The 26,122-nt window shown below is 40.5% G+C and overlaps 3 protein-coding genes across 4 annotated transcripts; 2 read left to right on the top strand and 1 right to left on the bottom strand.

Annotated features, from left to right (window-relative positions):
- Window positions 1-410: 410 nt before the first annotated feature.
- On the bottom strand, window positions 411-4,049 carry LOC146640785 (tripartite motif-containing protein 16-like). Its single transcript, XM_085399902.1, has 2 exons — window positions 3,900-4,049; window positions 411-3,189 (listed from the first exon to the last, which is right to left on the bottom strand). The coding sequence occupies exon 2, from the start codon at window positions 2,891-2,893 to the stop codon at window positions 1,220-1,222; it is 1,674 nt and encodes a 557-aa protein (XP_085256028.1). The 5' UTR covers window positions 2,894-3,189; window positions 3,900-4,049; the 3' UTR covers window positions 411-1,219.
- A 2,849-nt stretch (window positions 4,050-6,898) lies between these two features.
- Window positions 6,899-15,223, top strand: LOC146640784 (uncharacterized). 2 transcript variants are annotated; one of them, XM_085399904.1, is made up of 4 exons: window positions 6,899-7,751; window positions 8,763-8,945; window positions 10,046-10,309; window positions 11,664-15,223. In XM_085399904.1, exons 2-4 carry the CDS (start codon window positions 8,774-8,776, stop codon window positions 12,410-12,412), a joined length of 1,185 nt encoding a protein of 394 aa, XP_085256030.1. In that variant the 5' UTR covers window positions 6,899-7,751; window positions 8,763-8,773; the 3' UTR covers window positions 12,413-15,223. The 2 variants fall into 2 exon arrangements, with proteins under 2 accessions (XP_085256030.1, XP_085256029.1); XM_085399903.1 differs by having other exon boundaries at window positions 6,900-7,751; window positions 8,757-8,945.
- A 1,596-nt stretch (window positions 15,224-16,819) lies between these two features.
- Window positions 16,820-24,391, top strand: LOC146640783 (uncharacterized). Its single transcript, XM_085399905.1, has 3 exons — window positions 16,820-16,994; window positions 19,681-19,944; window positions 22,838-24,391. Exons 1-3 carry the CDS (start codon window positions 16,823-16,825, stop codon window positions 24,154-24,156), a joined length of 1,755 nt encoding a protein of 584 aa, XP_085256031.1. The 5' UTR covers window positions 16,820-16,822; the 3' UTR covers window positions 24,157-24,391.
- The last annotated feature ends 1,731 nt before the right edge of the window (window positions 24,392-26,122 follow it).

Raw genomic sequence — 26,122 nt, 5'->3', positions numbered from 1 at the left:
TTTAATCAACTCTGCAGTGGCTCCAAGTCCATAAAGAAAAAGTCCAGCATAGAGCAGCTGAGTCATTCTTTGTCTAGTTAATAAACTCAGGGCACTTGCTAATGTGGTGTTCAGGTGAGCAGCAATATGCACATGCTGCCTTAGCTGTTATGATGGGTTGTGCTGCCTGTACAGGATGGGATGCATTTGTCCCATGTAATATTGTTGTGAGTGGAGAGGTGTACTTACGAGCAGGTCGTGGCTGGTTAAAGGATGAGACAGGACTGTCCTTTCTTGGTTGACACTTGCACTCTATTTGCAACCAGGACGAGAACAAAGGTAAGTCATACATCATATCTCCTTGTTTCCTATAAATGTGCCGTTTGAAGCAAGTAGAATTTGACAACCCACTACAGCAACTACAGAATAAAACCACTAACCAGACTGATGACAGATTTCAAACATGCTGAATATGAAGAGTAGTATAATGTAAACTCACATGATTATCAGCCATAAGAACAAATTTAGATTTATATTGATGATATATAAGGTATATAAATGTTAGTACAGTGTTATGGTCTGTCTAGGCGTGGCAAGACCATAACATAAGAGTGATCCATCCCCATCTGATCCAAAGCAGCACATCACGCAATTAATACTTTTTGACAGTGATTTATTTACAATGAGTGAATTTAGAAACAAAGGAAGGGAGATTATTATAACTTCGAACCTAAGGACAAAATAACAAACAGAAGGGAGCCTATCTCAGGGATAAATCAAACTTACCTATTCAAAAGAATTAAACCAAACCACAACGACTTACCTCCCTAACTAACAAAAACAGGAGAAAACTGTAATCAAACAAAAAGGTGGTCCACCCGTACATGCTCCTGCATTAAACAAACATTACTATACAGTAAACACACAGTCTGCCAGTTGGGATGGGCCGAGGATGAATGACTGGCCGTCCAGGGGGGTGTCTTCTTATATGCTGCCTCCTGGTCATTAGCCAATCGGTACGAAAAGTCCCACTGGATGCACCAATCATGGAGAGGCACCTGCACACTCAGATTTGAATATTAAAATTACGACAACAGTCGTAACAAAAGTTTGAATCAGTCCAACATTATTTTCACACATCAATGGACCACTGAACTTCTCAGCTTCTAAAATGTAAAGCCTCATTTAGAAACTACACAAGTACATATAATGGTCAGGGATCAACATGAACCTGTCTTCTCTATTTGACTTTAATCAACTCTGCAGTGGCTCCAAGTCCATAAAGAAAAAGTCCAGCATAGAGCGGCTGAGTGAATGTGGTCTGGACTCTGTGGAGGAGAGTCATGGTTTCAGAGACGCTGTAGAAAGACAGAATACCTGCTCTGTGATCCAGGTACACTCCTACTCTGGTGGACGGAGGACCTGAGAGGTGAGTTTGGACATTGTTATGGCGAAATTTATTATTGTCTGTGTACCAATATAATGCCCAAGATTTGTCGTTGCGTCCAAAGAAACATTCATTCACTCTCCCTACTCTGCCGATGTTCTTGTATGTGACTGCTATACAAACTCCTCCCCATCCCCACTCCACCTCCCAGTAACAACGTCCAGTCAGACTCTCTCTACTCAGGACTTGATAACATCCTGTGAATCTGTCTGGATGATCAGAATAAGACTGTTGTTGTTCCATAAATATTACTTTTCTGTTCCCTTCAGATAATAATAGATGTGTGTGAGTTGTGTTTGGATCCAGTGTGATTTCACGTGAATATTTTAAGAATCCAGCTCTGGTCTTTGGCTCTGCTGGTGACAGTAAAACATCCTCTTCAGTGACTGTCAGTGAGATGTTTGTCCATTCCTCTCTCAGAATGTCCTGTAGTTTATCTCTGGTCTCTGACACAGCTGCTGTCACATCCTCAAAGTAGCTCAGAGGACGAATATTGATGCTGGATGAGTGTGTAGACTCACTGAGTGCTGACAGTGAGGGGTAGTTGTGTAGAAACTGGTTGTGATCCTCTGTGTGTGAGAGCTGCTCCAGCTCGCCGTCTTTCCTCTTCAGCTCAGCGATCTCCTGCTCCAGCTTGTCCTGAAGCTCTTTGACTCGACTCACTTCAGTTTCCTGCTGGGATCTGACCTTCTTCTTCATATTGGATCTTCTTTTCTGGATGAGACGGATCAGCTCAGTGAACATCTTCTCACTGTCCTCCACTGCTTTATCAGCAGAGCCATTGATGGCCTCCACCTCCTGTTGAAGCAGCTTCACATCTTTCTCTCGCTCCTGGATTCTCTGCTGGATGTTTAGTCGTCTCACCTCGAGCTCCTTCTGCTTCTCAGTCCTTTCTGCTGCAGCTGGGACTGTTTCATGGCCTTTATGTTCATCCATCGTGCAGAGATAACAGATACTCTGCTGATCAGTACGACAGAAAATCTTCATCACCTCATCATGACGAGAGCAGATGTTCTCCTGGAGCTTCTTGGAGGGGGCCACCAGCTTGTGTTTCTTTAACGGAGCTGCATCATAGTGAGGTTGGAGATGTTTCTCACAGTAAGAGGCCAGACAGACTAAACAGGACTTGATGGCTTTCAGCTTCCTCCCAGTGCAGACATCACAGGCCACATCTTCAGGTCCAGCATAGCAGTGATCAGCTGGAGCAGCTTGGAGTCCAGTCTTCTTCAGCTGCTCCACTAAAGCTGCTAACATGGTGTTTTTCTCCAGGACAGGCCTCGGTGTGAACGTCTTCCTGCACTGAGGGCAGCGGTGGATTCCCTTCCTGTCCTCTTCATCAAAGTGGGTTTTAATACAGTTCCTGCAGTAGCTGTGTCCACAGGGAATAGTCACCGGATTTATCAGTAGATCCAAACAGATGGAACAAGAGAAGGTTTCTCGGTCCAGCTGAACTCCTTTCTGTGCCATTTCTCCTCTCAGTGTCAGTGACTGTGTGAGTTTCTCTTCCTTATAACTGAAACTAGTCTGAGCTCTGATCTCAAAATGTGAATGGAGCCTGTCAGCTCTTACACATCACCACATGTTGACTGCATGTCAGAATGATAGAAGTGATACAGACGATGGTATCAGATCCACATTAACGTGATGGTATCAATACTTTAGTTTGTGTCTCTCCTTTAACTTAAGTCCGCTTCATCAAACAGCACCTCTCTTCTTCTTCAGATCTTAATGGCATTTGGCAAACACAGATCCATTTTCATCACCTGTGCAGACAAGGGTAAAGCAGTGAAAAGGAAAAAAGAAAATCTTTGAATCAATCAATTACACAATTGGCCTGACAAATTCCTTCCAATTCTAGCAAACTGTTGCATCCAGTAATATGCGTTTTACTGATTTGATTGTTTTCCTAACCAATGTTTCCAAGACAAGTGAGAATCAACAGACACCCCAACATAAAAATGCCAGTCCTTTACTCAGGACATGATATGTGCAATTTAGACATTTGTCATCTTTAAATCACGTCCTCACAGTGAAACTTTTGTCATTCTCTTTAATAAGAAAGAAACAAGTAATCTGAGCTGCTTTGATACTTACAGCATCTCCGTGGTGGGGGGAGGCCTAATCTCATAGCTAATTTATCCACATCTTACTTGGCTCATCAAACATAATAACAACAGACAAGCCGTCACATTTCTCGCTATAATATGCATTTTAAAACAGAACTTTTGTCCCCGTTTCTGTTTTCTTTTTTCTATTTCAGGTACTCCGGATAAAACCCCACAGACGCTCTTTTGTTGTCAGGCAGCAGACTGTGGAGTCCATTAACGCTTATTTGACTGAGTCGTGTGTCTTTATCTTGCTGAAACACATCTCTACAAACACTCATCAGAGAGCCGTTTCTCAGTATTTTAGCACTCTTCATCTCCCTACAGGCGTATTTATCGCTGTTGTTGCTAAATCTGGTTCCACTCACCGAGCCGAAGAGTTTTTCTTCTTGGGCCATTTTTTTTATACTTTACATCCCTCTTCGTGTCTCGTTGTCACGGTTACACTGCCCATTTTCTCCACATTACAGATTTCATTTTGCTCTTATTGTGGTTTTCGCCTCGTTTAACTTCGTCGTCGTTTCTTGGCGGTTAGCAAACAACGACGTGGCGCATTACCGCCACCAAGTGGCTTGGAGTGTGGACTAGCGTTAGCTCATAGCAAACAATCAAATAAATAATAGTTTATTGTTGTTGTTGTTGATGATGATGATGATGATGATAATAATAATGCTAGAATAAAACACATAACACAACGTTGACAAAAGAAGAGCAATAAACACAAAAGCACAAGATAAAATGAACAAACAGTGGGTTCACAGTGAATATGCAGATTTGAACAGATGGGTTTTGAGTCTTGATTTAAACTGGGGGAGCAAACCAATGTTTCTTATATCTGGGGGCAGAGAGTTCCACAGCCTGGGAGCAGAGCAACTAAAAGCTCTGCTTCCCGTGGTGGTGAGGCCATAAGAAGACACAGAAAGCTGGATAGAAAAAGAAGATCGAAGTGAACGGGCAGAAGAGGTAGTGCTTAACAGGTCAGAGAGGTAAGGAGGAGCAAGGTTATGAAGGGCCTTGACGGTGAGCAGAAGAAGTTTGTATATTATCCGGAAGGACCCAGTGAAGTTTAGTGAATTTTGAACCAGTTGAAGCTTATGGGGGGATTTTGGAGGAAGACCCTGGAAGAGAAAATTACAGTAGTCAATGCGGGAGGTAATTAGACTAGGACAAGAATGGATGTAGACTGGGTGGAAAGAGAAGGACGTAATCTGTTGATATTGCGTAGATGGAAATAGGCAGAATGAGATTATTGATGTGAGATTTAAAGGAAAGTGAACTGTCTAGGATGACACCAAGGCTCTTAACCTGAGGAGAAAGGAAAACTGTGGAGTTATCAATAAGCAGATAGAAATGATTTGCATTCAAAAGGTTGAATTTAGTGCCAATAAGGAGGATTTCAGTTTTATCCTCATTTAGCTTAAGAAAATTAGAGCTGAACCAGGATTTTAATTCAGGCATTCTGTAAAAGAAGAAAGTGGGAGGGAGGATGGATGGATGTCAGAGATGCTGAGAGAGGAAAGTCTGCTTAGAAGGACAGAGTGAGAGATGAGATCACTGAGGAAGACAGGTTCAGGGGGGCGGTATACAGTAGCTAAGATGGTGCGAATAGGTCCAGTCAGACCAAATTCAGACCAAACACATGGGTCAGCCACACGAGTAAAAATAGGACCGTAATTTCCTAGCATGTACAAAAGAAAATGACTGTAGTCATTGTCAAAGAGATTGTTAAAAGTTTGAAAATAGTTGCCGTCTAATTTTTAAATGGCGATAGATTGCCAACTGAATGACACTTTACTGACCATCTATTTGAATTCTTGTTATATTCTTATACAGCAACATATATGTGATTTTTTATGTGTTAGCAAAGTTAATTGATAGATAATACAAGTATTTGCTAAAATGACCCCAACTGTAGGCAGATTTTAGACTGACAGCAGATATTATCGACAGCTTAATAATCTAATTTTCCAGCAAAAACAAAAAAACAACTCAAGTGAGGGAACTTTACCTTAGTGCACAAAACAGATACTGACAACATTTAGATTTAAGGACATAATTTGCAGCTGGAAATAAATGTGATAAATAGCAATATGCTCATATTGCAAAATGTTAAAAACTAATAGCAATAATATAGCATTGTGAGTGAAATATTGTGATGAAATTCGTTATTATGGCTGATAATGTGAGTTTAATTTATACTGGTATTTATATTCTTTAAATGTCTCAGCAGCAATCAAAATAATTATTATTATTATTTTAAAGAAATCTGAATCTGAACATATTTCAAAGCTTCAAAGTGAGTTCTTCATACATGATACGTGACAAACATTGACACACATTTCACTTACCATTAAGCCGCTGTGCTTAAATAACATGGATCTCACAAAGGCCAGCACTGTTAAAATAGAGCATGGAAAGGGCCAGTGTGCATCTAATGTGTTACATTTTTGCAGTCAAAGTATTTTACTGAATATATTTTAATGTATTGATTCTAATTATTTCAACTTTATTTCATTTCCACTATATTTGTCTTGTATACATTGTAATTTGCACTCTCTAGTGGTGGAAAGATAAAGCTCCATGGAGCATTGAAGCTTTTATCTATTTGCTTCGTTCATGGACTGAAGCTTTACGATGCTTTATTTGCTCTTTTGTGCCATCAAGTGGACAATAAATGTAAAACAGGCAGAGTGATTATAACGACACTCTGTGAGGTATCGTAATGAATAAATGAATGAATTATGTTTGTGATGCCAATATATAAATTGTGAACATATTAACTCTGTGTGTGTCTACATGGTACAATGGAGGGTTCAAAAGGGAAACTGAAACCAAAATGGCGGGAAGGTTTTGCACTTGTGCTACTAGGGACATAATGTAACACCTAAAATAAGAGCAGTATTTTAATCATTTCAAGCAACAAAAGTTTATACAAGTTGGAATTTACGTTTTTCTGTCCTTTCTAATACTCTAGATGTTTCCAGTGTTTGGTTGACCCAGCTATGTTTGAACCTCCACTGTTGTGTCCGCAGGTCTGCGGTATTCAAATGATGGGACAGTTTTCTACAATTACATTATTAGAATACATCAATTTACCTTGAGTCACAAGGGTGACAAGTCTGTGTGTGTGTGTGTGTGTGTGTGTGTGTGTGTGTGTGTGTGTGTGTGTGTGTGTGTGTGTGAGAGAGAGAGAGAGAGAGAGAGAGAGAGAGAGAGAGAGAGAGGTATCAGGAAGTGAAATAAGAACAGAAGTCGATGGCGGGAGAAAGAGCGGTGGTGAAAAATTTTCAACAAGAGGCGAAAACACACACACACACACACACACACACACACACACACACACACACAAAAACAGAGGAGGGGGGAGGGTCCACGAGAGGTTTGACCGGTGTTGTGCCAAAAAGTGATTGTCTGCCAAAAACTGATTTCCAGTGTTTCTGTGTATTTTTTATGTGTAATATCTTTACGTATGTTCGTAAATAGACTTCGGTGAACAGGGGATACAAAGGGGTTACATAAAGAATTAAAACATTATCTGTTTTTTAAGTATCTTTACAACTTGTACTTACATTATAACCAATCCGGTCCTTTATCCCCACTTAAAATATTTTTACAGAACTATTGTAATATTTGCTGCCATTTCTGCTGTCCTGTTGGGCAACTTACTCTTACAAAATACACTTTTAATGTTAATGAGATTTTTTTTACTGCATAAATAAAGGTTATATAAAAGTCGCTGCCAAAAACTGATTGCGGCTTGTATCTTGCTACACGAATGTTGTTTGTGGCTCAAGATGACTTTATGTCATCCATAAGGGATGCATTTGACATATGTTTAACATATTATAGCCCAACAAGTTACTTATAGCACTTTAAATATGAGCAATCGCTTTTTGGCAAATACCGGAAATCAGTTTTTGGCAGACAATCACTTTTTGGCACAACACCGGCAGGTCTGCGAAGGGACCGGAAACAGCAGAGCGACGTGACGTTTCAGGAAGTGAAATAAGAACAGAAGTCGATGGCGGGAGAGAAGAGCGGGGGTGAAAAAAAGGTCAAACAAGAGGGGAAAATACAAAAAAAAAAACAAAACAGTGAAAGTAAATCTGTAATGTGGATGAAACGGACAGTGAGCGCAATGTAACCGTGACAACGAGACACGAGGACGGATTTAAGTCGAGGTTAAAAAACTGTCTCCAGAAGAAAAAGTCTTCGGCTCGGTGAGTGGAACCAGTTTCAGCTACAACGGCGATAAATAAGCATGCAGGGAGGTTAAGAGTGATATAATACTGAGGAACGGCTCTCTGATGAGTGTTTGTAGGGATGTGGTTCAGCAAGGTAAAGACACACGACTGAGTCTAGTAAATGGAAAGGAGGTGCAGTTTGGGCAAAGTGTTCAAGCAGTAGGTAGAATGACAATGTGGTGGAAAAAGTGACAAGGTGGTGATAAAGTGGCTGAAGTGATAACGAGCTCAGCATAGACAGGAAAACATGACAAACATCATGTGGAATCAGCTCATTGTTATTGTTATTAATATTTTTACTTCAGCTGGGGTAATTGATGGATGAAGGAAATAAGTTCCACTGAATTACAACAAGTAGATATAGGAAAATAAGATATGTGTTACTATATAAGCTATGGGACAGATTTATGAAGCAGGACAGATTATTGTGACGCAGCAGTTGCAGTGAGATTTAGAAACATTGTACTGTAATTTATTTAGAAGCGTGAAGCCAGTTCACTTGAGTAAAGAACAGCTCAAAAACCAACCGATCTGATGAGGGAAACAGTGATGGCCTACTAGCTAAATCAAGATGTGACCCTGTGAACGACTTCCCTAAACCTGCAGTCCAGCAGTTCATCTAAACAAAAGGCACCTAGACTAAAACAGATGTACTTGTGTTTGCTATACCATAAAACAATAAAAGAAGGTACGAGCTCTTCTTGTGACTCCAGGATCTGAGTGTGAATGCCAGAACACTCTGGAAGACACACAGTCTTTGCAAACTACTAAGGATCACACATCCTATCACTACACAATCAATTATACACCTCTAAGCATATATGGTTTTATTTTTCTAAGCATAAATGACAATCAACAATATAAACCTGACAGACTTGAATGGCCCGTATTTGTGAGAAACACAAACTAAAGTACTGATCCCTTCACGTTAGTGTGGGTCTTATACCAATATGTCTGTATCATTTGTATCGATCCGCCCAGCCCCAGCCTCAGCAGCAATGAGTTCAGCTCAGTATCTGAGAGAGTTCATCAAGGAGAGACTAACTGCTGTTTGTGAAGAAATCTTCTCAGAGGTTCAAAAAACCATCGTCCAGTATGAGGAGGAGATCAACCGTCAGCACAGACTGCTGGATATCAGCCGGACACCCGACAGAAACTCACACATCATAGGTATGGACATGTTTTTAACTCTGTGCTGTTCAAGCTCAGATTCTTCAGTGTGACTGACTTTACTAGAAGATGTTAAACTGGGTATTTATCAGTGCTGTGGGTCAGTGTCCAGTGATGGTAAATGGCCTGCATTTGTATAGCGCTTTTCTAGTCCATAGGACCCCAAAGCGCTTTACACTACATTCAGTCATTCACCCATTCACACACTGGCGATAGCCACATTGTAGCCACAGCTGCCCTGGGGCGCACTGACAGAGGCGAGGCTGCCGGACACAGGCGCACACCGGGCCCTCTGACCGCCACCAGTAGGCAAACATGGGGTTAGTATCTTGCCCAAGGATATTTGCAGCATGCAGCCAGGAGGCAGCCTGGGATCGAACCACCGACCTTCTGATTAGTGGCTGACCTGCTCTGCCACCTGAGCTACAGCCACCCTGACGGACTATGTTGGACTGGTGCAGGTCCATGGTCACTGCTAGATTAGGTGTTGTGCTGTTTGGAATAACACTACCCTCAGCCGTGGTGAGAATATCCAGAATAAATCTAAACTAGTTTATATCATTGCACAAAACCAGATTTCAATAAATGATTAAATATGTTGACCGAAGTTTTCTGCAGTTAAATTTAAATATAGTTAACGAAAGCTCCTTTTTTGATTGACATATTTTGATTCATTTATTTAAAGTGTTTGTCGAACAGATTCCACTGTTGAGTTCATCGAGTGTCAGTTTTCCTCTCCAAGCACTGAGACTGTGCAGTAAAGATAAAGGTAGATCTCAGATATACAATACACATTTAACTTTAAAAGTTGTTACCAGACTTCTCTGAAGTGGATGACCTGTTAGGAGGCAGTAAGAGAGGAGGAAAGACCACAGAGGAGGTTCATGGCTGTGGTGAAGGAGGACATGCAGAGAGTTAGTGTGAAAGCGGAGCGTGCTAGAGATGGTGTGGTGCAGGCAGATGATCTCCTGTGGAGGCCACTAAAGGGGGCAACCTTTTAGGATGGCTGCCAAACGCACAAAGTTCTTTTTAAAAATAGTGTTTTCTGTTACTGTTCATCACATTAATGACCTTTTTATTGTGTTTCTTTTCTCCTCAAGACCTCCCACAACAACATGACTGTGAGGAAGAGGAGGGTCTGGATGAGCAGCAGGTCTGTAACCAGGAGAGGAACTCCAGTCTGGACCAGGAGGACCCAGAGCCTCCACAGATTAAAGAGGAACAGGAGGAGCTCTGCAGCAGTCAGGAGGGAGAGCAGCTTGGACTGAAGCAGGAGGCTGAAGGCATTATTGTCTGGACTGATGAAGAGCGACTCACACTGCTGGAGACCATCTGGAAACCAGAGTTAAAGTTGGATAGAATAGGTATGTAAAATTATTATTGCTTTTATATTATTAAAATGAATATGACTCATGTAGGATCCTAATCACAGGTTACAGGTTTTTTTTTCCTTTTTAGAAGCACAGAAAGAATTAAAAGTCCAATCAGCATGAATGCATCTCTTTTCTCTTAACATGTAACATTAAACCTCCACTTGGTATAAGTCAAAGAAACTGACTTGAGTCTGGAACCTAACTAAGCTGTTAGCTTAATGAAGTTTTATTGCCTTAAAGGGTTGTTGGTAGTTTTCTAAATACAGTATTTCCTCGATTATCAGGAGGGTTGTGTTCTGGGACCCACCACATTAGGTACGAATCAATGAAATGGAAACCATATCTTTTCTAAAATTATTTTTTAGATGTTTTAAGCCATAATAACCCTCCCTACGCTTTTTCAAACCCTTTGTATAATCTTAAAACATCTGTATGTGTGTACAGTACCGTATCTTATATGTTGGAGCTATTTGTTCTTTATTTTTTTCATTTTAAAATTTGTTTAAAGTTTGTTGTTAGTTGACTTATATTTTGGGGTTTATTTACAAGTTTTATTTGTAGGTTAATATTTGTTTTAATGTTTGGTGTGGTTTTGGTGTTTACCTTGTTAAGTCAGTCAGTAAGAGCTGTAGGGCCATTTGTTTGTATAAATATAGAGACTGGTATTGGACCAGCATGCACTGGCCTAAGTTTTTTTTTTTGTTTTTTTTTTTGTTTTGTTTTTACCAGAGCAGGCGAAGCAGCAGCAGGAAGTAATAAAAAATGAATCTTGCTATTGCTTGCCAAACTGGACGAATAAGCCATAAAAACGCAACTTTCAAGTATGGATAGTGGACTGCTTTTGCCTGCGTACAAAATATTATCTCAGTGCAGTAGTAGCTTGTGGATTTGTAATTGTGGGATGCTTGGTTTGTCAAACAAAAGGAATTGCCACTACACTATATTTTAAAATAATTTGCACATATTTTATACTGTAGACAATAGCCCAGCAACCAGACCCTGAACTTCAACAGATAACAAACTGATGAGCAGTCAGGCCGAAGCCTCCATTTCTACCTGTTCATGTTTATAAAGTAAAATCACTATGACGACCACTTTAAAGTCTCTTTCTGTTGGTTTTCATTTTTAATTTGTGTTTTCGGCTTTGTGTTCATACCTTAATACTAAGAGAAAGATCATATGTGTGTCCTTATTAGGATAGGGATTTGTGTTGGTGTGTGGCAAATTAGTAGAAAATGGATTTCAGGTCATTTTCACAGAGAAATGTGAAAGTAATGAGAATATTCAGAGTTTACAAAATATTTTCGCCCGTTTTTCTATCATTTTTCTCTATTTGTCTCTTCAGACCCCACACAGCAGCAGGTCTGTGACCAGGAGGACCCAGAGCCTCTACACATTAAAGAGGAACAGGAGGAGCTCTGCAGCAGTCAGGAGGGAGAGCAGCTTGGACTGAAGCAGGAGACTGAACAAAAACTAAACAGTGAGCAGCTCCTTTCTCACAGCTCTCCTGAAGCAGAGAGCCAAGAAGATAAAACAGGTCACGATCAGAGAGTAGACGACACTCCTGCATCAGACAGTCAGAGTAAAACTGAAACAAAGACAAATGTTCTAACATGTGACAATTGTGGAAAAATGTTCAACTCTGAGTCCGATCTGACTACACATCGGAGAGTTCACACACGTAAAAAATCATGTTGTTGTTGTTGGACCTGTAGGACAAACTTCTGTCAGTTCTTGAAACTTCACACAGGTAAGAAATCACATCCTTGTAGCACCTGTGGGAAGGAATTAGTTTCAAAGTCAGCACTAGAAGCTCACATAAGAACTCACACAGGTGAGAAGCCGTTTTCTTGCAGCACCTGTGGGAAAAGTTTCTGTCGGAAATCAGCACTGAAAACACATACAAGAACTCACACAGGTGAGAAGCCGTATTCTTGTAGTACCTGTAATAAAACATTCGGTCAGAACTGGACACTGCAAGCTCACGTAAGAACTCACACAGGTGAGAAGCCGTATTCTTGTAGTACCTGTGGAAAGAAATTCAATCGGAGCACACACTTAAAGAGACACATAAGAAAAATTCATAATGCTTGAAATATTCATGCTTCCAAAGTGTGAGACAGCTTTGAGTCGTAGCAGTGTGTGGGTGGTAGAGCTCACTAACCAGAAGTCAAATCGCTGCACTGATTTAAATAAATGTAGAAACTGATGTTTTGACTCTTACAATCTTTTCACATTTGTGACCTTAATCTGGTCAGTCCTTGAGTATGGGTGCATAGTTTTATGTTTTATGATAAGTGTGGTTTGGATGATCCTGTGGCTGGACTCCAGAGTTGGATCAGTTTGGCAGCGACTGTAGTTGTAATGGCTCTGCTAACGTATCCAGAATTGAAGACGTGTTCCAGTTTTTTGTTCGATACTGAAATAAATATGTGTGTTGAGGAAAAAGTCTGGGTGTTTTCTTTTGTTAAAAAAAAGAGAGAGAGAAAACAGTCTTAGAGGAACTATTTGTACACAGAATGTGCTCGTTTTTATTGAAAATGTAACCACTAGGTGGCAGTGTTTCATGAGACAGAGTTAGTGTAGCTGCCCCTGCGCTTATTTGAGCTAGTTGCTAGAAGTTGCTAAATGTCATTGACTTTCTGTGGTTTCTGGTTGTTAGTGATTAGCAAAATTACTTCATGAAACCAGCTCCACGGGGACACCTGCTGGCCAATTTTGTTATCGCTACATGTTGTAGATGCTGTTCTGTGAAACAATGATTCAGATAAGCCCAGCACAATTTTAAACAAAGTTCCTTACTACACCAGGCGATCAGTAATTACGATCAACAGAACACAGGGTTCCAACTGTTTTTGGATTCAGTTGGCTTTGGTTTTTGATCACAACCCACAAAGTTTGGTTGACATTTATAATTTCTAGTTCTACAACATCATCACAAGCATCAGTTCTACACTCTCAGCCAAAGGTAAACGCTGGCATAGCATTAGGTTCTAGTTTAAATTAATTAAAAAACATATATTGAAATGGAAAAAAAGACAAAATATGCTCTCCTCCTATATAAAAAAAGTAACGTTTGTTATATTTTCATGGGCTTATTCTGACCAATCATAATAGTCCATTTCACATACATTTTAAAATAATTCTCTGTTGACAAGCGTCTGTCATCATCTATATGACAGAAATCACAGAATACGATTATTTATTTAATTACACTTCTAGTGATTCTAATGTTTAAGAAACTACATTTGTCTGCGCAATCTACAGCAAAGTAAGAGAGACAGTTTTCTTTTGCACATGCTCGTGTAATATGTCATTTTACAGAGTAATGCAAAAGTAATCAGTGTTGGGAAGGTTACTTTTAAAATGTATTTGACTACAGATTACTGAATACATGCCCCAAAATGTATTCCGTTACGTTACTCTGAGTAACGTAATGGAATACATTGGATTACTTAATGTATTATCATGCTTTTTACAACTACATGAATGTACTCTTGCTGTGTGATTTTTTTTTTTTTTTTACTATTACTGAAGGTTACTCGTTATACCAATACCAACTAGATTTTTAAATCCTAATATAAAATGAGTAACAGTAGGGTGGACATTAGGTAAGCCTGCACTTTTTGCAGTGATCTCGTATAGAAAACTATTCCGTGCGTATATAAACAGGTCCGCAGCTCCGAACCGTAGTAAAGGGACCTCTGGCTAATAGGTCGACTTCCGTGTCAGGCCGAAAACTATCTTTACTTGTTTGGGTCAACTTTGCCCAGCGAGACAGAGAGAGGTGTTGAAAGGCTGCTCCAAAAGAACTTATTGTTTCGAGAGAAAAAAACACGAGCGCAGCGTACAGTCGAGTCTTAATAGCTTACTTACAACTGGGCTTGTCAGGATCTCTTCTTGGCTGCAGTGGTTATTATGATATTTACATGCTTCCATCTCCCGTTTCTGCTCGGTGACAACTCCTTTTTCTCCCTCCCTCGCTCACAGACACATAACGGGTATGGCAGTCCATTCTCCCTCAGCATGGACTACACTACCCATGAGGCCACATTCTTTAGAGCATTGCCTGTAACACTCTGCCTATTGCCTTCAATTAAAAATCAAAATTAAATATTTTTTGAATAATAATTTGTAAAAATATTTCATCAGGTCATTATGAGGGCCACAAGTAGAGGTGACATGAGCCACGAGATTGAGACACAGGCATACAGCCTCTTAATACATGTTTTGTTTGGTTTCCACCACCATGGAATTACCAAAAATAGAGAGGGTAGAGACTAACATATGAAACAGGAAAAGACCCTGTGTAATCCATTTATTTCAACAAAGTAACTGTATTCTGAATACCACCCTTTTAAACGGTAACTGTAACGGAATACAGTTACTCATATTCTGTATTTTAAATACGTAACGCTGGTACATGTATTCCATTACTCCCCAACACTGAAAGTAATGTAATGAGAAGTGTAACAAATTACTTTCTCCTGGGAGTAGTTAAGTAATGTACTGCTTTACTTGTAAGAAAAATGTTCTGTGTAATATTTAAATTACATTATTTTTCTGAGTAATGACCCCAACACTGATCACAAGAATGAAGGGAAATGCGTCCAACATGCATAAACATTTGACCTGACAGCATGTAATTAATCGGCACAATGTATTTGATTTGATTTGCTGCTTGGTGATAGTGGTGACTCTCAAAGCAGAGCCAAGGAGATTTGATAAGAGAATCAAGAAGTGATGCTGAGAATGGAATCGGAATCTCAAAATTCTTATCAATCCCTAATCACATCCCTAAGAAGTCGTTCGGACCTCTGTGCCAGACAGCAGGAAGGTCGAAAGTTTTTCAATGTCTAATGTCTTTGTGTTTCCCTGATGAGCATCACTAATAAATAATACAGATTTTTGCACACAACTTTTATTCCTTGAATTATTTTTCTATTGGCAGCAAAGAATTTTATTGTTCTACTAGCACACAGGAGACATGCCCTGTACTTGCTGACCTCATATCAACTCTCAACTTGGACTATGTTGGAATTCTGCCTTTATATCTCAAACCTTTAAACAGCACCGAGTCTGCACCAGAGAGCATAAGAACTCAAAGTGTCTGGAGCAGCTTAGCCTCATTTATTAGAGGCAATCAAGTCTTATTTTTAGATCCAGTTTAAAGTTTGCGCTTTCCCACTCTGAGCGCTCAAAGTGCTTTTTACAACTTGCCCCATTCACCCACTCAAGCAAGCTCTTTTTTTCTATGCTGTTCCTATGTAAGTACTTTCTAACATTCACACACAACTTTCACAAACACACGCACTGATATTGTTTCATGCTTAAATTTCAGATGTACTGCCACACAATTTGCCTCACTGTTAGAAAAACTAAATGACAAACTGAGACTGAGCAGAGGCAGAAAGTTTGACCTTGTCTTGCCAGAGGTGTAAATGGGGAAGTCTGTTGTGCCTTTATACACTGCCTCCTAGTGACACAACCTGAGGAGTTGTTTAAACATAGCAAAACAAACAGGGGTGAATGTACATGCAACAGGTGTGTGCCATGATTAGTTGTTTCATCATAAATGGAATGGTGCAAACATGCAGACTGGTTGGGGATTGAACCACCATCCTTGTGATTAACAGATGACCTGCTCTACCTCTTGCAAAGCCAGCTGTGTCTCCCCTGATAGATTTTCTCATATAAAATTTGTAAGTATAGCTGTGTATTTGCAAATGATGGTCCTTGTTGCACATTAAGCGTGTTTCATGACTGCTTTCAATGCAGTGAAAGCAGAGGCAGTGGCAGCTTGTCAAGTGTGCTAATCTCCCTCAACATATGATGCATTTTTCCGCCGTTGTTGTCATTCTGACTATAAAATGCAATTTTAAAGATTCTATTAAATGAAGATACCATTATCTTTAATGTGAACAAAAAGATTTTATATGAAATAAAACTGAGCAAAATCTTTTCATCTTTCTTCATTCCAGGATGTCACTCACTTTATTTTGTGTTAGCAGGAACTTCATGTTCAGCTCAGTGTGATTGACTTCAAATGTGAGAAATCGTTACACAACTGAACCAGCAGTAAACATTAAAGTGAGCAGAGAGACTGAAAAACAAAGAAACTCTTCTTCATCATGGTTGTAGAAAACTGTCACACAGAGCTGAGCCGAGGAGGACACCTGGTGGACAAACATAGACATGACAAGAAGAATCACTAAAGCGCAGAGGAGCGACAAACAGCTGAAAATACTTAATGAAAAGGATTCTCACGCACCATAAAAAGACTCAACTTACAAAGTCTAACAGTCTTTTATTATCTGTCTGTATAATGTGACCAACATGTAAATATAAAGACCGCGGCCCTATGGGACGGTTGAGGATTGATCACGTGACACGAAAAGCGGGAACCGCTAGCTTAGACGACGTAAGCTTCATGTTTGATTTGCACTTAGCCGAGGACTTTAGTTTGGTGATCTTATATGAAAATATTTCAGTTGTGAAGCAGCAATGAGTTCAGTTCAGTATCTGAGAGAGTTCATCAAGGAGAGACTAACTGCTGTTGGTGAGGAAATCTTCTCAGAGGTTCAAAAAACCATCGTCCAGTATGAGGAGGAGATCAACCGTCAGCACAGACTGCTGGATATCAGCCGGAAACCCGACAGAAACTCTCACATCATAGGTATGGACATGTTTTTAACTCTGTGCTGTTCAAGCTCAGATTCTTCAGTGTGACTGACTTTACTAGAAGATGTTAAACTGGGTATTTATCAGTGCTGTGGGTCAGTGTCCAGTGATGGACTATGTTGGACTGGTGCAGGTGTTCCAGATCTACTGGCGTTTAGATCAACTGGCGTTGGTCGAACAGATGTGTGGCAGTCTTGCGTTTCAGGAGCTGCTACCGACAAATCAGCAAAAAAACGCCAAATGTGTCATCTGTGACACTTGTGAGGTTGTCTCAAACACACTCCGTCAGTCTTGATGCTGTTGAACAACAAAATGTTTAAAAATGTGGCGAGTTTACCTGGTGATATCCTCATGCGCGACGCGATCGCGAAAACAGCAAACAATTAACACCACGCCGATGTTGTTCACAGGACAGCAAGAGTAAACGATCGGGAGACTCTTGTCGTCGTTATCGTTCCCCTCGCACGGTTTATTTCTCCGATTTCAGCGTTTTTGCTTCACAACTAAAGCGAACAGTTTACTTTGTGCACTAACATGGAGTCGAGTCAACCAGCGCCACCTCTGGCCAAGTGCCACAGCCTACAGCCAGATCAACCTGTGACACACATCTGCACCACGTTTGAATTCGTGTCATGCACATTTGTACCTTTCAATTGTGTCTGTTTGTGCGTCATGCAAATAAACCTTTGAAAAGAATGAAATGACACTAATATTTCACTAGTGTTGTGTTGCGGGAATTGCCGTCTTGTGTGTGACTGGATGCAGTAAGGAGTGTATGTGATGTGTGTGTGTGTGAGCATGCGCGTGAAGGAAACGCGGGGAGCGAAAGAGGAAAAAGAGAGGGAGAGTGTGTCATGGGTAGAGAGGGCGACCGGGAGCAGCGTTCTAACGGGCTACTATGCAGTGTGTTTTCGAAGTGTGCAGTACTGTTATTAAAGCCTCATCTCTTCAGTACTCTCCGGTGCCTCGGCTGATTTCTGTCTGCCTCACTACTCCACAAAAGTGAAGGGAGTTAACCCCGAAGGAGGACAAACTTCGGCCCTGGAGGAAGCGTCTCCCCTCGCGTCTCCCGACCACGGTCAGGGGACTGACGGCGAGGAATGGTTAACAGTTGTAACATCACATGTCGTTAGTGTAGTCTGTCTGTGTCTTTTCTCTGCGAACAAACATTTTAGAGTTGGTTGTTATATACAGTCTGTATAAGTGTGGTTAATCTAATAAACATTTGTAAGGAGATGGCAGTTACTGTGAATGTACTGCAGGTGATTAGTAATAAACAGTCAGACAATGACTCTGACAATCTCATTCAGTCTTGCAGATCGAATGCACCTTCTGTGGAAAGTGGTACCACACAGTGTGTGTGGACTTTCCCTGTGCAGAAGGCGACTACAGATGTTGTGGGTGCTAAATAAACAGAAAAAACTGATCCCTGTTGTCTTTGCTTACTGATTGTTTTTAGTGTTGACAATCCACATTGCTGGGATTGCATCTGTCAACATGTTTGTGGGCAGATCTGGATGTATCAGGGGTTAGTGCAGCCACTCAGTCTCTACTCAATGCGATCATAGCAGCAGGTGCAGATGTGTGTCACAAGTTGATCTGGCTGTAGGCTGTGGCACTTGGCCAGAGGTGGCGCTGGTTGACTCGACTCCATGTTAGTGCACAAAGTAAACTGTTCGCTTTAGTTGTGAAGCAAAAACGCTGAAATCGGAGAAATAAACCGTGCGAGGGGAACGATAACGACGACAAGAGTCTCCCGATCGTTTACTCTTGCTGTCCTGTGAACAACATCGGCGTGGTGTTAATTGTTTGCTGTTTTCGCGATCGCGTCGCGCATGAGGATATTACCAGGTAAACTTGCCACATTTTTAAACATTTTGTTGTTCAACAGCATCAAGACTGACGGAGTGTGTTTGAGATAACCTCACAAGTGTCACAGATGACACATTTGGCGTTTTTTGCTGGTTTGTCAGTAGCAGCTCCTGAAACGCAAGACTGCCACACATCTGTTCGACCAACGCCAGTTGATCTAAACGCCAGTAGATCTGGAACACCGGTCCATGGTCACTGATAGATTAGGTGGAATAACACTACCCTCAGCCGTGGTGAGAATATCCAGAATAAATCTAAACTAGTTTATATCATTGCACAAAACCAGATTTCAATAAATGATTAAATATGTTGACCGAAGTTTTCTGCAGTTAAATTTAAATATAGTTAACGAAAGCTCCTTTTTTGATTGACATATTTTGATTCATTTATTTAAAGTTTGTCGAACAGATTCCACTGTTGAGTTCATCGAGTGTCAGTTTTCCTCTCCAAGCACTGAGACTGTGCAGTAAAGATAAAGGTAGATCTCAGATATACAATACACATTTAACTTTAAAAGTTGTTACCAGACTTCTCTGAAGTGGATGACCTGTTAGGAGGCAGTAAGAGAGGAGGAAAGACCACAGAGGAGGTTCATGGCTGTGGTGAAGGAGGACATGCAGAGAGTTAGTGTGAAAGCGGAGCGTGCTAGAGATGGTGTGGTGCAGGCAGATGATCTCCTGTGGAGGCCACTAAAGGGGGCAACCTTTTAGGATGGCTGCCAAACGCACAAAGTGCTTTTTAAAAATAGTGTTTTCTGTTACTGTTCATCACATTAATGACCTTTTTATTGTGTTTCTTTTCTCCTCAAGACCCCCCACAACAACATGTCTGTGAGGAAGAGGAGGGTCTGGATGAGCAGCAGGTCTGTAACCAGGAGAGGAACTCCAGTCTGGACCAGGAGGACCCAGAGCCTCCACAGATTAAAGAGGAACAGGAGGAGCTCTGCAGCAGTCAGGAGGGAGAGCAGCTTGGACTGAAGCAGGAGGCTGAAGGCATTATTGTCTGGACTGATGAAGAGCGACTCACACTGCTGGAGACCATCTGGAAACCAGAGTTAAAGTTGGATAGAATAGGTATGTAAAATTATTATTGCTTTTATATTATTAAAATGAATATGACTCATGTAGGATCCTAATCACAGGTTAAAGGGTTTTTTTTCCTTTTTAGAAGCACAGAAAGAATTAAAAGTCCAATCAGCATGAATGCATCTCTTTTCTCTTAACATGTAACATTAAACCTCCACTTGGTATAAGTCAAAGAAACTGACTTGAGTCTGGAACCTAACTAAGCTGTTAGCTTAATGAAGTTTTATTGCCTTAAAGGGTTGTTGGTTGTTTTCTAAATACAGTATTTCCTCGATTATCAGGAGGGTTGTGTTCTGGGACCCACCACATTAGGTACGAATCAATGAAATGGAAACCATATCTTTTCTAAAATTATTTTTTAGATGTTTTAAGCCATAATAACCCTCCCTACGCTTTTTCAAACCCTTTGTATAATCTTAAAACATCTGTATGTGTGTACAGTACCGTATCTTATATGTTGGAGCTATTTGTTCTTTATTTTTTTCATTTTAAAATTTGTTTAAAGTTTGTTGTTAGTTGACTTATATTTTGGGGTTTATTCACAAGTTTTATTTGTAGGTTAATATTTGTTTTAATGTTTGGTGTGGTTTTGGTGTTTACCTTGTTAAGTCAGTCAGTAAGAGCTGTAGGGCCATTTGTTTGTATAAATATAGAGACTGGTATTGGACCAGCATGCACTGGCCTATGTTTTTTTTTTTTTTTTTTTTACCAGAGCAGGCGAAGCAGCAGCAGGAAGTAATAAAAAATTAATCTTGCTATTGCTTGCCAAACTGGACGAATAAGCCATAAAAACGCAACTTTCAAGTATGGATAGTGGACTGCTTTTGCCTGCGTACAAAATACAGGGAGTGCAGAATTATTAGGCAAGTTGTATTTTTGAGGAATAATTTTATTATTGAACAACAACATGTTCTCAATGAACCCAAAAAACTCATTAATATCAAAGCTGAATGTTTTTGGAAGTAATTTTTAGTTTTAGCTATTTTAGGGGGATATCTGTGTGTGCAGGTGACTATTACTGTGCATAATTATTAGGCAACTTAACAAAAAACAAATATATACCCATTTCAATTATTTATTTTTACCAGTGAAACCAATATAACATCTCCACATTCACAAATATACATTTCTGACATTCAAAAACAAAACAAAAACAAATCAGCGACCAATATAGCCACCTTTCTTTGCAAGGACACTCAAAAGCCTGCCATCCATGGATTCTGTCAGTGTTTTGATCCGTTCACCATCAACATTGCGTGCAGCAGCAACCACAGCCTCCCAGACACTGTTCAGAGAGGTGTACTGTTTTCCCTCCTTGTAAATCTCACATTTGATGATGGACCACAGGTTCTCAATGGGGTTCAGATCAGGTGAACAAGGTGGCCATGTCATAAGTTTTTCTTCTTTTATACCCTTTCTTGCCAGCCACGCTGTGGAGTACTTGGACGCGTGTGATGGAGCATTGTCCTGCATGAAAATCATGTTTTTCTTGAAGGATGCAGACTTCTTCCTGTACCACTGCTTGAAGAAGGTGTCTTCCAGAAACTGGCAGTAGGACTGGGAGTTGAGCTTGACTCCATGCTCAACCCGAAAAGGCCCCACAAGCTCATCTTTGATGATACCAGCCCAAACCAGTACTCCACCTCCACCTTGCTGGCGTCTGAGTCGGACTGGAGCTCTCTGCCCTTTACCAATCCAGCCACGGGCCCATCCATCTGGCCCATCAAGACTCACTCTCATTTCATCAGTCCATAAAACCTTAGAAAAACCAGTCTTGAGATATTTCTTGGCCCAGTCTTGACGTTTCAGCTTGTGTGTCTTGTTCAGTGGTGATCGTCTTTCAGCCTTTCTTACCTTGGCCATGTCTCTGAGTATTGCACACCTTGTGCTTTTGGGCACTCCAGTGATGTTGCAGCTCTGAAATATGGCCAAACTGGTGGCAAGTGGCATCTTGGCAGCTGCACGCTTGACTTTTCTCAGTTCATGGGCAGTTATTTTGCGCCTTGGTTTTTCCACACGCTTCTTGCGACCCTGTTGACTATTTTGAATGAAACGCTTGATTGTTTGATGATCACGCTTCAGAAGCTTTGCAATTTTGAGACTGCTGCATCCCTCTGCAAGATATCTCACTATTTTTGACTTTTCTGAGCCTGTCAAGTCCTTCTTTTGACCCATTTTGCCAAAGGAAAGGACGTTGCCTAATAATTATGCACACCTGATATAGGGTGTTGATGTCATTAGACCACACCCCTTCTCATTACAGAGATGCACATCACCTAATATGCTTAATTGGTAGTAGGCTTTCGAGCCTATACAGCTTGGAGTAAGACAACATGCATGAAGAGGATGATGTGGACAAAATACTCATTTGCCTAATAATTCTGTACTCCCTGTATTATCTCAGTACAGTAGTAGCTTGTGGATTTGTAATTGTGGGATGCTTGGTTTGTCAAACAAAAGGAATTGCCACTACACTATATTTTAAAATACTTTGCACATATTTTATACTGTAGACAATAGCCCAGCAACCAGACCCTGAACTTCAACAGATAACAAACTGATGAGCAGTCAGGCCGAAGCCTCCATTTCTACCTGTTCATGTTTATAAAGTAAAATCACTATGACGACCACTTTAAAGTCTCTTTCTATTGGTTTTCATTTTTAATTTGTGTTTTTGGCTTTGTGTTCATACCTTAATACTAAGAGAAAGATCATATGTGTGTCCTTATTAGGATAGGGATTTGTGTTGGTGTGTGGCAAATTAGTAGAAAATGGATTTCAGGTCATTTTCACAGAGAAATGTGAAAGTAATGAGAATATTCAGAGTTTACAAAATATTTTCACCCGTTTTTCTATCATTTTTCTCCGTTTGTCTCTTCAGACCCCACACAGCAGCAGGTCTGTGACCAGGAGGACCCAGAGCCTCTACACATTAAAGAGGAACAGGAGGAGCTCTGCAGCAGTCAGGAGGGAGAGCAGCTTGGACTGAAGCAGGAGACTGAACAAAAACTAAGCAGTGAGCAGCTCCTTTCTCACAGCTCTCCTGAAGCAGAGAGCCAAGATCAAGTAGAAAGTCAGCATGTGGACTCAGGATCAACTAGAAACATGGAGCTGAAGCAGAGAAGACATCACAGAAAGACAAGTCACGATCAGAGAGTAGACAGCACTCCTGTGTCAGACAGTCAGAGTAAAACTGAAACAAAGACAAATGTTTTAAAATGTGACAGCTGTGGAAAAACTTTCAACTCTGAATCCGATCTGACTACACATCGGAGAGTTCACACACGTAATAAATCATGTTGTTGTTGTTGGACCTGTAGGACAAAATTCAGTCAGTGCTTGAAAATTCACACAGGTAAGAAATCACATCCTTGTAGCACCTGTGGGAAGGAATTAGTTTCAAAGTCAGCACTAGAAGCTCACATAAGAACTCACACAGGTGAGAAGCCGTTTTCTTGTAGCACCTGTGGGAAAAGTTTCTGTCAGAAATCAAACATGGAAATTCATACAAGAACTCACACAGGTGAGAAGCCGTATTCTTGTAGTACCTGTAAAAAAACATTCACTCAGAACTCAACACTGCGATCTCACGTAAGAACTCACACAGGTGAGAAACCGTATTCTTGCAGAACCTGTGGGAAAAGATTCAGTAAGAAATCAAACATGGAAATTCATACAAGAACTCACACAGGTGAGAAACCGTATTCTTGCAGAACCTGTGGGAAAAGATTCAGTGAGAAATCAAACATGGAAATTCATACAAGAACTCACACAGGTGAGAAGGCGTATTCTTGTAGTACCTGTAAAAAAACATTCACTCAGAACTCAACACTGCGATCTCACGTAAGAACTCACACAAGTGAGAAACCGTATTCTTGTAGTACCTGTAAAAAAACATTCACTCAGAACTCAACACTGCGATCTCACGTAAGAACTCACACAAGTGAGAAACCGTATTCTTGTAGTACCTGTAAAAAAACATTCACTCAGAACTCAACACTGCGATCTCACGTAAGAACTCACACAAGTGAGAAGCCGTTTTCTTGCAGCACCTGTGGGAAAAGATTCAGTAAGAAATCAAACATGGAAATTCATACAAGAACTCACACAGGTGAGAAGGCGTATTCTTGCAGCACCTGTGGAAAGAAATTCAGTCAAAACACACACTTAAAGAAACACATAAGAATTCATACTGGTTGAAATATTCATGCTTACAAAGTGTGAGACAGCTGTGAGTGATTTCAATGCAGTGAAAGCAGAGGCAGTGGCAGCTTGTCAAGTGTTCTAATCTCCCTCCAGTCTATTGGTGACCTCACTTAACATTAAGATAAATCCTTCTGTTGTGATTCTGTGATTTATAAAATGTAATTTTAATGATTATATTCAGTGAATATATGTTTGTTGTGAACAAAAAGCTTTTATATGAAATAAAACTTTGAACAAAATCTTTTCATCTTTCTTCATTCCAGGATGTCACTCACTTCTGAAAATGTGAAACTAATCTTTGGCTACGTTCACACTGCAGGCAAAAGCGCATCAAATCCGACTTTTTTGACCCTATGTGACCCATATCCGATCATGGTATGACAGTGTGAACGGCACAAATCCAATATTTTCAAATCCGATCTGGGTCACTTTCGTATGTGGTGCTGAATCCGATACACATCTGATGTTTTAGAAAGCGACTGCTGTTTGTATGGTCACGTCGCATTAAAGGCGTCTTTTACGTCACTGACACAAGACAGACGCCAATTATCAGCGCCGGAGAAGACATCGCGAACGCTTCCTGGCCATCTCGTGTGGATGTTAGTGAAACAGTTGGTAAGACAGCGTTGGAGGAACGTGGAAATTTTATTTGTACTGTACAATCGGCAGATTTTGACAGAAATCTGCAACTATCCTTTGAAGCACCGCTCCTCTCTAAAACAGCAATAAGGATCATTATTAGGCCATATGTAAATAACACAATAACTTTATTACTCAAAGCAAAATTGGGAAACGTAAAGTCCGAAGTCTTTATATTAAGGGCCAACAGTCAAACAATACGGTTTGCTCTGGGTCTAAACAGAGCGCGTTGTGTGAGACGTCTTTTTTTGCGCATGCGGGCTGCTTTGAGGGTTCACACTAGAGCACATTTGCTGTTGCATTTTATTTGTAGTGTGAACAAGCAGGCAAAAAAATTGGAATTGAGCATTAAGACCTGCAGTGTGAACGTAGCCTAAGAGACGTGTTTGGTTTTGCCTCATAAATCATTGTGTGTGTGTGTGTGGAGAGAGTTTTTCCGGAGGGTTAAATTGGGTGTTTTGCTAAAAAGTGATTCCAATGTTTCCATTTGTTTTGTTTTTTGTAATGTATAATGTCTTTACTTAAATTGTCTAATAGACTTTAGTGAGCAGGATTTGCAAAGGGGTTATATACAAAGTGTAAAAGTGTCTTTATGACTTTGCATTATTGTACCAACATTATAACCAATCCACTCCTTTTTGGCCACTTGAAATATGTTTACAGCCAGCTCATGCTTAAAAAATACATTTTTAAAGTCAGTGAGGTTTTTTTGGCTGGATAAACAAATGATATATAAAATTCACTTTGCAAATAACATAATTCAGTTTTTGACACCATCAGCTCTCCTTCACAGTTGAGTGACATCCAACTCTTGAATTGAATTGAATGAATGCTTTATTGGCCATATGCAGGTCGCCCCGCAGAGGAATAGGACCCCCCCCCCCGACTTACACACACAACAAAGACATCACATGGGAATACAGTCGGAGATTGGCAGCATTACAGAAAAAAAACACTGAAAAAGTACACAACAATGGGAAAAGTACGAGAGGAAAAATAAAAAGAGACCTCTCCTCATGCTGGGCACCTATGGGAGGACAGCATGAGAACAGGAAACAAAAAAAACTCCTCTGCACAGAGAGCACATAAATGTCCACATCACAACATTGGAGCACGTGACAAGCCACAGGGGTTGGGTAGGGGGTGAGGAGTAATCCGAAGGAAACACAGCAGTCGTCCTGCACAGCGCAACCATTCCAGCGCCGCACACAGACCCGCCGTCTTCCACAGGAAACAAGCATCGAAGGCGTTTGGAAAGAATAGAATAGAATAGAATTCAACTTTATTGTCATTGCACATGCACAGGTACAGGGCAACGAAA

Source organism: Rhamphochromis longiceps, unplaced genomic scaffold, assembly GCF_057381845.1.
Source record: "Rhamphochromis longiceps isolate RC_006_pf unplaced genomic scaffold, R_longiceps_female_GT1.1 unmapped_scaffold_2, whole genome shotgun sequence".
Classification (NCBI taxonomy): Eukaryota; Metazoa; Chordata; class Actinopteri; order Cichliformes; family Cichlidae; genus Rhamphochromis; species Rhamphochromis longiceps.
Note: the sequence above shows the minus strand (reverse complement) of the source record. Positions and strands in the feature narration are given on the sequence as shown.

Coding starts and splice junctions, on each gene's coding strand:
- LOC146640785 (XM_085399902.1), bottom strand. CDS start 2,893: ATGGCACAGAAAGGAGTTCAGCTGGACCGAGAAACCTTCTCTTGTTCC.
- LOC146640784 (XM_085399904.1), top strand. CDS start 8,774: ATGAGTTCAGCTCAGTATCTGAGAGAGTTCATCAAGGAGAGACTAACT. Junction 8,946..10,045: donor CAGAAACTCACACATCATAG/GTATGGACATGT, acceptor TTTCTCCTCAAG/ACCTCCCACAACAACATGAC. Junction 10,310..11,663: donor GTTAAAGTTGGATAGAATAG/GTATGTAAAATT, acceptor TTGTCTCTTCAG/ACCCCACACAGCAGCAGGTC.
- LOC146640783 (XM_085399905.1), top strand. CDS start 16,823: ATGAGTTCAGTTCAGTATCTGAGAGAGTTCATCAAGGAGAGACTAACT. Junction 16,995..19,680: donor CAGAAACTCTCACATCATAG/GTATGGACATGT, acceptor TTTCTCCTCAAG/ACCCCCCACAACAACATGTC. Junction 19,945..22,837: donor GTTAAAGTTGGATAGAATAG/GTATGTAAAATT, acceptor TTGTCTCTTCAG/ACCCCACACAGCAGCAGGTC.